General features: G+C 36.3%; 1 protein-coding gene across 1 annotated transcript in view; it reads left to right on the top strand.

Moving 5' to 3' along the window:
- LOC136863405 (serine-enriched protein) overlaps nucleotides 1–13094 on the top strand; it is a 274549-nt gene that overhangs the window by 130309 nt on the left and 131146 nt on the right. Inside the window, exons 3-4 of the mRNA XM_067139816.2 lie at nucleotides 1696–1852; nucleotides 8662–8827. Of these exons, the coding sequence (XP_066995917.1) occupies nucleotides 1696–1852; nucleotides 8662–8827 (323 nt within the window). The remainder of the gene's footprint in view (nucleotides 1–1695; nucleotides 1853–8661; nucleotides 8828–13094) is intronic.

The raw sequence follows: 13094 nt of genomic DNA on the forward strand, positions 1-13094 counted from the left end.
AATGAAAGTAATCAAAGTCTATATGATATTGAGTTTGATGGTAGTTCTACGTAGTATATACAAATGTTGGCAAAATAAAATACAATTTATAATTACTGTACACTTTATTTATAATTGTTAAAATTGATGAGGTAAAACATTCCAATTTGTCAATTTGTAATTTGGCTCCAATCAAAATAATTCGCCCTAGGATTCATGAGGTAGTCAACTCCGTTGGTCACTCTCTATATGAATGGAGTGCACAGTGCAAGTGAACAGCTTTTGTTAATTATAAAATGAGGCTGTTCTAAGACAGAGTTAAAACAACACCAGCTTCAAATGAAGATAGTTAAAGACATCATTAGAATTCTTCCTAGTTGACTAGAGGTTTGCGTATATTTTGTTGTTGAAGTGTGGGAAAGTCAGTTGTTGGTTGAATGGGCAACGGTCGAAAATGTTGTGCAGTGCAATTGGTGTTTGAGCTGTCCTACATGTGAGGGAATCTTGAAAGCTGTTGAGCTGTTACCTAATTGCTAGGAGGTTTGTGGAGCACTGGCTGTCACTAATGTCCTGAGGACATGCATTGAATGCTTGTAGTTGACAATACAAATTCATGAAAGTTTATATTAAAACTTGTCTAATTTTGTAACTGGAGAACAAAATTCCCTGTCAGGAAGCCTGACGATAAAGTTAAGATTAGCGACAGCCCGTGCTCCACAAACCTCCTAGCAATTAGGTAACAGCTCAACAGCTTTCAAGATTCCCTCACATGTAGGACAGCTCAAACACCGATTGCACTGCACAACATTTTCGACCGTTGCCCATTCAACCAACAACTGACTTTCCCACACTTCAACAACAAAATATACGCAAACCTCTAGTCAACTAGGAAGAATTCTAATGATGTCTTTAACTATCTTCTTTTGAAGCTGGTGTTGTTTTAACTCTGTCTTAGCACAGCCTCATTTTATAATTAACAAAAGCTGTTCACTTGCACTGTGCACTCCATTCATATAGAGAGTGACCAACGGAGTTGACTACCTCATGAATCCTAGGGCGAATTATTTTGATTGGAGCCAAATTACAAATTGACAAATTGGAATGTTTTACCTCATCAATTTTAACAATTATAAATAAAGTGTACAGTAACTATAAATTGTATTTTATTTTGCCAACATTTGTATATACTATGTAGAACTACCATCGAACTCAATATCATATAGATTTTGATTACTTTCATTGTTATACTGTACATATGATGGCCTCATTTTAATATTAAGAAACCACTAGCGTATTTTACTATGTGTAACTAGTCTATTGTTATTTCGTTTAGGATAGGACCTTTGTACGTATTTTTTAATGTATTCTTTCTTACATATTATGTTCATAATTTCCAACCAGACGTCTGGTTTAATTTTGAGGTGCTTTGATATGACTGATGATGCCCCACAAGGAGGGCGAAACATGTCTCCATTTTAACGATGTTTAACTAAAAATGTTAACATCCTGTAATGCATTGAATAGGTTGGAGTCCAATAAATTCTCTTATTATACCACCTCCATTTCGGGATAGGAATTTTCCTACCATTCCCATGGGATAACAACATCCTGAAGTCCTGCTCTTTATGAGCACTATATAGATAGTAAGTTAAAAATGCTCAGCATTAACAATGTCTTCTTTTCTTTGGATATCAAATGTAAACATTGATCCTTCAGGTGTAAGAGCTTCCAGACTGCTAAACGGGGTGAGATCTGCCGCATTCCTGGCTGCTCTGTCTCTCCAGCTGCTCCTGGCACACCTACCCCTGTACGCCTACCACATTTCCAGCCTGAGACATTCAGGCAGTTCATTGTGTACGTGTATACAGGCAAGGTAATTCTCTTTCTGTTATATAATGCATTGAATGCTTGTAGTTGACAATACAAATTCATGAAAGTTTATATTAAAACTTGTCTAATTTTGTAACTGGAGAACAAAATTCCCTGTCAGAAAGCTTGACGATAAAGTTAAGATGTCTTCATGTGTTTAGGTAAGGTTTTATGCAAACAAGATTTTCATAATAATAATAATAATAATAATAATAATAATAATAATAATAATAATAATAATAATAATAATAATAATAATGTTAATGTAAGCTTTAATTTGAGAGATGGTGGGTTTGAATCACACTATCACCAGTCCTCAGTATGGGTTTCCCATTTTTCTACTAACCATTAATGTCATTAGAGAAAAAGAAAACTGGTTTTCTATTAAGAAAACACTTATCAGTTTTTTTTTTAAATTTAGAAATGAGCATAATATTCACAGACTGTGGTGAATAAAAATCAAGGTAGAGATTTTCACAATCCATCATGTGTTAAGAGCACTGGTAGCATCTTTAGTTTGTACCTGTTTTTTGAGACATGCTATGAGAGGAATAGACTGTTATGCTGATGTTTTGTAGACCTAGAAAAGTTCTATGACAAGAGTATCAAAGGGAGATATTGATTATCCTGAGGTATTACAAGTCTGAAAGTATGCAGGCTGCAGTGTGTGTTGATGGTAGAACGCAAAGCAAGATTTTAGCTTTGTGTGTTTTATAATTAAGGCCATAACCACTATCTTCCCACTTTTAACTCTCTCCTTTCAAAAAAGCAAAGGGGAAAAATGAGCAGTATTTTGTATAACTCGGATGAACTTACACAATATCCCTGTACACATCCAGTCTCCATTTTATTCATTGAGGCATCACATATAATAATCCATTGCATAGCGGACATCAAATCTCTCCATGCCAGAATCTTCTTAAGTCTGTCTGGTTTCTGAGATATTGTTAGAGTTTGTATGTCGATGATAACAGAATCATACTTGAGGATGTGAAGATGATAAATTGTCACAAGGGAGCAAGACCTGAAATGGAGAAATATTTTGGCATATCAGCGATGATATATTTGAAGAGTACAGTAATAGGATTAATAAAGGTAATATGGGCTTTGGATAAGGTTCTTTCTAATATAATAAATTCATTATTTGCACCAATTTACAGAATAGAATGTAATTATTATTGAAAAATAGTATGGATTGAAGCTACTGGGAACTCAGACCACTACAGGATTTTCAGGACCAGATTTTAGTCTGTACCTAGTTATTGAGACATACTGTGAGAGGAATAGTTTGTTATGCTGATGTTTTGTTGTAGACGTACAAAAGTATTATGACAAGATTATGAAAGGGAGATGTTGATTGTACTGAGGTGTTATGAGATCAAAGGGAGTCAGGCTGTGGTATGTGTTGATGGTAAGTTTGTAGTTTTACATGACTGTTGATACAGTGATCATAGTTACAATGTGAATGTGTGTGTGTGTGTGTGTGGGGGGGGGGGGGTATTGGGTTAAATGCTGGATGTTATTACTAACTTAAGGGCCTACATGAGCAGGAGAAGGGTTACAGCTAACTACAACAAATGAAAATCAATATCGGCTAAAAATAAAGGTTTATAGACTCTTGGAGATGATGGAAAAATTAAACATAAGAATAAACACTAACTCAAATGAATACAAAATCTTAACATGTCCATAAGACATTGTTGCAAAGGAATAATCCTTGGCCAGGTGAAATTCATTTGTTTATAGACTTCTTTGTGAATTATTTCACCTGAAGGCAAGACAGAGTACAATTCTGGTAAATATTATTGCCATGACCATGTGTGCGCAAGACAAATTATTTAGATTGTTCCCTATACACCGGAACTTAATTACACAAACACTATGCTAATCTTAGTGGGACCTACTCACAACTTGAACTGTCACCAATTGGATATACTTAAAACCTTGAAAAACACCCTGGTTCAGACACAAACCCAGGACACAATATACGGTATATGACCACAAGGTAGAACTTGCATCATCAATAAGCATACAAATTTATATACAACAAACAACAATTCAAACATTGAAATGATGAATCCAGTCGAACACAGCCACCTTATGTGTAGGTGGCCACTCGAAATGAGGCCACCGAGGTTTTAGTAATAAGCGGTCACCCTGCTCTGAAATCCCCACTATCATCTTTGAAATAATGGCTGTATAATGCTTGCTCAAAGACCCTACCTCTGATTAAATTATAATGATGAAATAATGACCTTCCATCATGAATCACACAAAAATTTTGTTTGTTTGGAAATCCAGTCTCATTATAAGTAGCTTTCTGCATTATCTCTGCCTCACACCAGACATAATTGTCCCCTTTTTTCTGAAAGCGATTGGCAGTCGACTTTGCCCAATTCTGGGTGTGTCGCAACACATAAACAACTCATAGTGTTCTCCCTCTTATTAGGAGCCAGTCATCACAAATATTTTACACATATGGGCTGATGTTCACAATCTCAAATACATATTTTTCTGCCTTCTCAGCTTTTAAATCTTCCTCACTCATATATTCAAATTCAGCCCATTCATCCATTTTATTCATTGAGGCATCACATATAATAATCCATTGCATAGCGGACATCAAATCTCTCCATGCCAGAATCCTGGTTTCTAAACTCACCACATCCCTAGATAACATTATTGCCCTATCCTCATATCAACTTAATTCCTTCTGATAATTGATTGTTCTAAGGTATTTAGGGTGATGCTACTACATTTTCTACTTGCAGCCTTTAATTAATTCTTAAAATAAGAATGAGTCTAAACACAATGTCTCTCACCTACTGTAGCTATAAGGTGGACGACACTAAAACCTCAGTCACAGATCCTCTTCATGTCTACTATTAATAAATCACATTCACAAACGTATTCTACAAAATCAACATAATGGTAATATTCAGTTCTCATAAATAAACATTACAAGGATGACCCTAATACTGTACTACAAACAACTAAATATTCCCAAAAATCTACAGGCATTCACAATTACAAACTTAGTAAAATTAGTTCGAAATATATGGAAAAATACCTCAAAGAAAAATGATCGATTCCCATGAATTCCACATGCATATTTACACAAATTAAAAGGAAATACACACTCAGGCCATGCCTGACATTACTTATGTGACCTACTTTCCAGACACACTTTTATCTAACCCTAATCTGATATTTACAAATTATGAATTTAATTTGCATCATGAAATGTTCATGCAATAGAAAATAAATTTTTACTCCATCCTTCCCTACATCTCCATTCGAACTCCAGTAAGTCCACAGTGGTGTTTAGTGCATCATCTCCTTCACATTGAATCCTGTGAAGTCCTGGTTCCAGTTCTCATTCTTGCTATGGAAATCCATCGTCCTTCCTTCTTCACTATCCACTGCTAATGTTGTGAACAAACACACACAGTTATTTTCCCATTCTCGAATGTCACATTCATGGCACTTAGCGATTACCAGGACTTTAACATCACACTGTTCTAAACTTTGGGCTTAATGAAAGTTTTACGCATTCCTATATGTTTCATTATTCTTCATAGTAGAGTATTTTGTCCTGTAATATTCACAGGCCCCGATCACCTTTGTCTCCAAATAATAATAATAATAATAATAATAATAATAATAATAATAATAATAATAATAATAATAATAATAATAATAATAATAATAATAATAATAATAATATGATGATGATGATGATGATGATGATAATAATGAATGTTTAGTCATCCCCCCAAAAAAGTTAGTTAAATACACATTTCCCACACACAGCTCCTTTACTGGGTACTATTTTTCGAATATATGCCATTTAAATGATATTTATTTCTCAAATGTTCACCAAAAATCAGTCTCAAAAGGAAAAGTTCTCAGAACACTTACATATGTGTTTCACACCCGAGGTAAAAGAGTCAAGCATCCTGTGGTAAGGGTATCCAGTTCCTCTTATGACCTCGGCTGCAAAATGGCATAACTCAGGATACTTTCCCCCACTCAAAATTGAGTTCCCCCTTTGCATTGGGGGTGCTATGAATAAAATAGTGTGGTAATCAGGTGACTGGTGTTATTGGATACAGATTGAGATTAATGCGTAAAAGATCAGATTGTAAATTCTCGAGTTATGGTGATATATCTGCTCTTCACTTGAAGGTACTTCCCGGTTTCAAGTACTCCCCGGATGCTTGCCAGATGGCTAATGGTGATTTCCACTCTTGTATAACACACTACTTTTTTCTCTTCAATTTTAATATAAGAAACTGTGCCACAGGTCCTTATCAATTCAGTTATTATTATTTTGATCTGCTGATTTCATGTTTGATGTCATTTTAATTAAATCCTTGAAATGCATGCAATAAAATCAATGTTGGTTATGTTGATTTTTGATTTGTTGGAGATTTCACTCTCTATAAAACACACCTCTCTCTCTGTTGAATGAGGTCTCGTGACTGAGTTAAGCCCCTCCTACTGGCCCTGGGGATTCCCCTGTTCATCCCGCAATATCTTCCTTTCCCCTGCTTGGATGGCTTGGATGACGCTATAAAGCGCTCCACCTTTCAAGTCCCTGCAAACTTGCCCACAGACACGGAATAAATTTCCTCATGTATCCTTTTCTCCTTGGTTCATGCCCCTACTGGGTACAGTATAGATGTATGTATATATGAATGAATATATGTACACTATACACAAGCAAATATCCATAATCTCAGCTTATTGTCAATATTTTAATTTATACTTTATATTAGATACAGGTATCTTTTAAAACTACATACCGTATGTTACATTTAGAAGACATTTGTTATTCAAGCAGATACTGTCACCAGGATATCTCCCAGTTGTAACCACAACCACTATCACCACTGTGAGCAAGACAGTACTTTCATTCTTTGTTTGGCCAACACCAGCACAATAGCAACAGCCCCTAGTGCACGCTACCTCACAATATGACGTCACTTCACAAGTGAACTTAGCTGACTCAAGAACATGATTGCTGTATACAGTTAATGAGAGGCCTTGCATGATTGGAACAGATTATTTTACTTATACTAGAATGATGCAGACTAGACTATAGATAGTGCCAAAACATAAATGGTTTACTTAAATACTCATAAAATTATCTGATGTACCTTTGAATAGCACAGTCTTTCAAGGGTACATACATTGGAAGTTTTTGGCTTATTGGTATGGCAGAGTAGGACAAGTATCAGCCAACTGCATTTTGTTTATTACAAGATTGTTTAACTTTTGAAATATTTGGTAAGTGGGATGATAATGGTAACATACATTACTGTATATTGTAATGTGTTACTCCAGGCGACATTCACAGGTACTGTTAGTTGCCATCAGTGCTCGTAACATGTCATGGATTCTGAAAATCTCTAATGCTTTTCATTCTTGACAGTCTGTGAACATTATGCTCATTTCTGAAAAATTTGTGTGTTTTCATAATAGAAAACCAGTTTTCATTTTTTCTAATGACATTAATATTATTAATAAAAATTTTAGCAATTTTAATCTAAAAATATATAAGCTCTTTGGGCTTTTTCAATTGTGAAATTACCAGCGTTTCACCCCAGTATAGCAGCGGGTTCATCAGTTGGATTTCTACACCTTTTAATTTTAATTTAATTTTTGCTTCATCCTCAGAGAAATTAGGCCACTTGTTATATTTTTTAAAATTTAATTTCTGAATTGGCAACATTTGGTCTTGTGGCTGTCCAAGTTCTGTGAATAAGGAAAATCAATTTTCTTTTAGGAAACTTGTGGATTTAGAGGCAAGTAGTTTGTTTTTTACAGAGTGTCTTTTAATTGATCAACAGACTGATTATTATTTGAAACTTACTGTGTTCATCTGCTTTCGAGTGCAAGGACTGTTATGCCTGTGTCAGTAAAGTTCAACATCAATTGAAGAGCACAAGTCTAAGTACAGAAGCTACTGTTAATTACCCTGTAATATGTCCAACATGAATGTTTCTTGGCTGCAGACAGCTGCTGGCCTAAAACAAGACAATATCTATGTGAGTTACAGTGAGTCAGAAATTCTATTGTGTGCACGCACTTTGTTAAGCAAAGATGTCTCAGACTAGCCCACACAAGTAGTGTGAGTGAGGTTAGGTTGAAGCGGCCATCTGGTGAGGTGAGTTAGGCCGGGCCTAAGTGAAACCTGATTGAGCTAGAAACCTGGTGAACTGGCTCAGTGCAGGACTATGGTTCGAAACATACCGTTGACTACCCTGAAGATGATATTTTGTGGTTTCCAATTTCCACACCAGAGAAGTGCTGGGACTGTACTTTAAGGAGGGCTATGGCTGCTGCCTTTCCAGTCCTAGCCCTTTTCTACCCCATTTTCACCAAAAACCTGTCTACTACCCAAATTAGTGTGATGTTAAACCACTAGCAAAAAAAAAAATAACTTTTTATTATTATCACTTGTCTTAAACTTCACAGAAATGTATTCTTACTTTTCACGAAGAGGAGAGAAAAGGAAATTCTACTAGGAGGTACAACATTTGAAACTGAAATGTAACAAAATGTACTGATAAGTGTTATTGGAAAGCATTAACATGCTGCTTGTATATGCTGAGATTTTAAAGTATATAATTAAGAATGTAAGCGAATCATTACTCGTTAGCTGAACCTATTTTTTAATGCTCCATTATCCTCATGGCTGTTCCATCACATGGCCTTAGTAGATTATTTTTGACAAGAGCCAAGATTATCTTTCATGCATCAAATATTAATTCTTATTAATAAATTTAAATACCCTCCATGTTTCAGGTAATCTTGCAGGATAGCGGCGTATTTGAGATGTTGACGGTAGCTCAGGAGTTAGGAGTGGAGGAGCTAAGACTTACCTGCGAAGATCACGTCACGTCAACTCTATCAGTTCTTAATGCTTGCACTTTCTTGGCTGCAGCCATGGATATTCAAGACCGTACTGCAGGTGAGTATTAACCTGGGAGAGGCCACGTAGCAGTCTTTTAGACCAGGTTTGTATTATTCACGTCACCATTGTTGACCACAGCACTCCCTCCCTACAATACTTCATTTAACTTTAGCAGATACTTTCAAAAGTACATTTTGCCAGCTTGTGATTCTTGTTGTGTAGGAAGTCATGGTACAAATGTTCTACTTCCAACCTGGTCTTCTACACCTCACATGACCTGTCTAATTCTCCATTTTATGATTGATGCCGATGAAGAGGAGAATATCAGGAAGCTTTTGGACACTGTGGAGAAGGAATTAAAAAACAGCAATGAGGAGCTCAGAGTGGAACAAGTCAAGATGCAAAGAGAATTCCCTGATTTAGAGCAACAGGAAGCAAGGAGATAGTTCATTGAAACTGAAGAGAATGACAGTGACAGTGAAGATTACAGTTTGAACTTAAGTGAATACAATATGAACTTGGAGGAATTAGTGGCTGAGCAAGTACATGATGACCCGACGCATAGATCAAATGTGATACATCACCCAGAATACGTGGTCAGCAGCCTAGTGTACACCGTTAAAGTTGGCATTACAGCATGGCGAGTACATTCCTCTCAATGAAAGAGGAGGACATGTTGACAAATTTTCACTAACATGGACTCAGAAGTGAAGCTCACAAAGCTCCTTCTCTTATAGAAATTTGGAGTATTTATTTTGCAGACTCCAAAATAGAAAAAATAGTGGGAATTACAGATATTTGGAATGAACAAAGCAGAGCAAATTTTTCACAAGCACTTGATGCTCTTCCTATAGATGTTAGAGAAATTAAAGATTTAAAGAGTGTTTGGGCTTCTCTATCTTGCTGGCATTCTTCGTTCATCCCATCAAAGCAGGTGTTGAGATTTTAAAAACAGCAATGAATTTATATCGCTTCAGATTCTCGCTTAGATCTGTGAGGTTCGATGACTTTCACAGAACAGAGCTTACTCAGATCATCTCAAAATCCATGAGATGCTCTTGAGCATACACACCCAGTAAATACTGTACAACTGAAGAAATGGAGGGGTTTTGTGGAGAATTCATTTTTCAGCAGTATTTGTTTACTTAGTAAACCAGCAAAGTATATCACTTTGCCTTAGTTAGTACTCAGAGTTATTGTAATATAGTTCATGTGGAATATTATCCCTCTCAGCAACCTGTTGGGCCATTCAGAAGTGACAATTCACTGCAAAACATTGCTTAAAAATGGTACAGCCAATATCAAGCACTGGGACAAGTGTGACGGTTCTTGAAAACCACTGCCTATCTATTGTTGGAACTATCTGGAAAGCAAAAAAATATTCCACCTCTAAGAAGCCTGTGAACAGTAGTATGTTTGGATTTTGGGATGACTCTTCTTTGTTTTCTTATTCTTCAAGGAAAAATAAGATTGTCCCTCTGATTTCACTTCTGGAGAGGCAAGGAGAGGTAGCCTGTGCTCCTATTCTTCTATAAGATGATGGGAGGTATGGACACTGTGGATGAATTGAAAGGAACTAAATCAATTTCAAGGACTAGCTGTCACTGACCAATCAATGTTTTCCTGTGGTCTGCTGAATGTTGCTTGGATAATTGCGATCATCATTCTAAGGGAGAGTACACAGGAAACCATCATTTAGTGATGATTTCTGAAGAAGCTCTCCTAGCAATTGTATGTTGAATACTTTACTTTCACAGCAGGTAGCTTACTCAGATCATATTCTCAAAATCTGTGAGGCGCTCTCAAGCATACACCCCCAGTAAATACTGTACAGTTGATGAAATGGAGGGGGTTTATGTGGCTGCAAGCTCTCTGAGAGCATCACACCACTGCTATTGAAATCTGAAATCAACTCTAGCAAGTCCGAAGGGTGAACTTTAGCCAGAGATCTGTCTGAAGAAGGTTAGAAGAAGCCAGTTCTCATTCTCGAAGACCTACTGTGGGTCGATAACTCACCCAACAACATTGTATTGCTCGACTGCATTATGTGACAGAACATTGCAACTGGATGACATGACATCGGGAGAAAATGTTGTTCTTTGAATGGTCTCGATTTTGCCTTTGAAATCCAGATGGTAGAGAAAGTGTGTGGAGGAGGACTGAAAAAATAAAATTATTCCCCGTAATATTTTCACCAAACCTGTTACCAGTGTAATAAAGAAGTGTAAACTTCAGTGCTATGGGCACATTACGAGAATGAAGAGCAAGAGACCTGCCGGACAATACTTCCACCTTACTGTCCAAGGAAATAGTCCAAGGGGAAGACCAAGGAAATGCTCGATAGACACAGTGAAATCAGATGTGGAGGAGAGAGGTATCAAATAAGAAGATGTCCTGGAACAGAAGATTTATACAGACAGGAAGAGATGGCAAGCACTTGTACACCACACCCGGGAAACTGGAGTTGGAAAATGATGATGACGACGAATTTTAATTTTTCTGGGAGGTCTGGTGAAGGTTTGAGCAGAAATAAATTTGACGGCTAGGACAAATCATGCATGTGATAAACTTCATTATCTGTTCTGTATGGACTTACAACTGTAATCTGACAAAATTTCCACCTTACCAAAGTTTCTCTCACAGATGGATTACGAGGATGGACCTGGTCTTTATGGATCACAGGACCCTCAACATATGTATGAAATCCTTGATGAGCATGTTGAGCTTTTTTGTTCCTTTCATTGGTAATGGTTTCATCCTAATGCATGACAGTGATTGCCCACACGTTGCACAATGTGTACAACAATACTTGGATGAAGTTCAGATTCATGTAATGGTCTTGTCTTCTCGTAGTCCAGATCTGAATCCCATTGAGCATCTATGGGGTAAATTGGGATGAAGGGTCTGGCAACTTTACCCTGACATCCTACAGGACTTGCAGGAGGCTCTTCAAGAATAATGGGAGCGGATTCCACAGGAAGGATTTTAACATTAATCAGGAACATGCCTGAGAGTTTGGAAGTGTGATTAAAACAAGAGGTGGCAATACATGTTTCTAAAGATGGCAAAAATTGTCAATGAATTATAGTGAATGGAAGGGCATAAACAAATAGGAAGTGTTACAGTTGAAGATAGTGGCTGTGAAGTATTACTGTGGATAGACATTATGTGATTACTCTTAAACAGGCTAGAGGTGTACACATCAATTATGTGTTACTTCTGTAGTTTTTGAATAGTTTAGTTAAATTGTTTAGAAAAGGTGTTTTTATGTTTTAATTTTTTTGAATTTTCAGATTCAAAAATTTCTTAATGATGGTATCAAATTATAAAATTATATTTCAGTCTCTCAAAGTTGATAAGCATTTAAAATAAATCTCCAGTTTGATGAAAGAAAAACATATTGGTCAGTATATGTATGGCTATTAACAGCACCTGCAGTGCTGCCTGCATTGAAGTGAAAATAGCAGTGGATTTGAACATTGTTAGTAAAAATAGTGTGCAATCCAGTAGTAACTTACCTCGCAACTTCTCTCCTTAAATTCTACATCAATGAATTAACATGTCATTTCCGGTAGATAGGCAAAATTACTTGTACTTTGTACAGATTAGGCTGAATATTTTCTTTTAAGGGTCCCAGACGTACATTCCCTGTGGCTTGCTCTGCATTTTATTTCATTACTCTGTGCCCTGTCTTCCACCTTCCTTTCTCTCAGAGATGGTGGTGGTGATTATTGTACTACTGGGCAAAATCTCTCTAACATAGTGGAAAAACAACATTTGTTAGACTTGCACCACTGAGGAATACCAGTATAACAATTTTCACTCTAATCCACCCAGCTGTACCATACTCAATGTGTGAGCCCTCTGAGCCATACACTCACAATGATTCTTTAACGTGGAAAAGTAATTATCGGGAAGACTGCTAGATATAGGAAGAAAATGCATATTAACAATTTTGTAGGATATTTAATATTATATCCTGCATACAATCTCCTTTTTTTTTGTATAACTAACAGATTACCTTTCATTTCTAAACCATGTGCCAAAATGCAGATATTTTTTGCTAGAAAACTGCTAGTTAGGAAGAAAATACATATTAGTGTACTTGGTGGGCTCTGTTTTTTAATAGAACTAACAGTACAAGCAGTGTATTCACTTTTAAAATTCCTGGATGCACAATTTTTCAGACCTATTTCACTTTTTTTAAATAATTACCTGCTCCCCTAATAAGCTAGCATAGTTATATATAGTTTGTAATAATTTAGAAAATACAGTAGAAGTCCATTATAGCGAGAATTCACAACAGCGGAAAATTTACTCGCTC

Source organism: Anabrus simplex, chromosome 2 (assembly GCF_040414725.1).
Source record: "Anabrus simplex isolate iqAnaSimp1 chromosome 2, ASM4041472v1, whole genome shotgun sequence".
NCBI classification, from domain to species: Eukaryota; Metazoa; Arthropoda; class Insecta; order Orthoptera; family Tettigoniidae; genus Anabrus; species Anabrus simplex.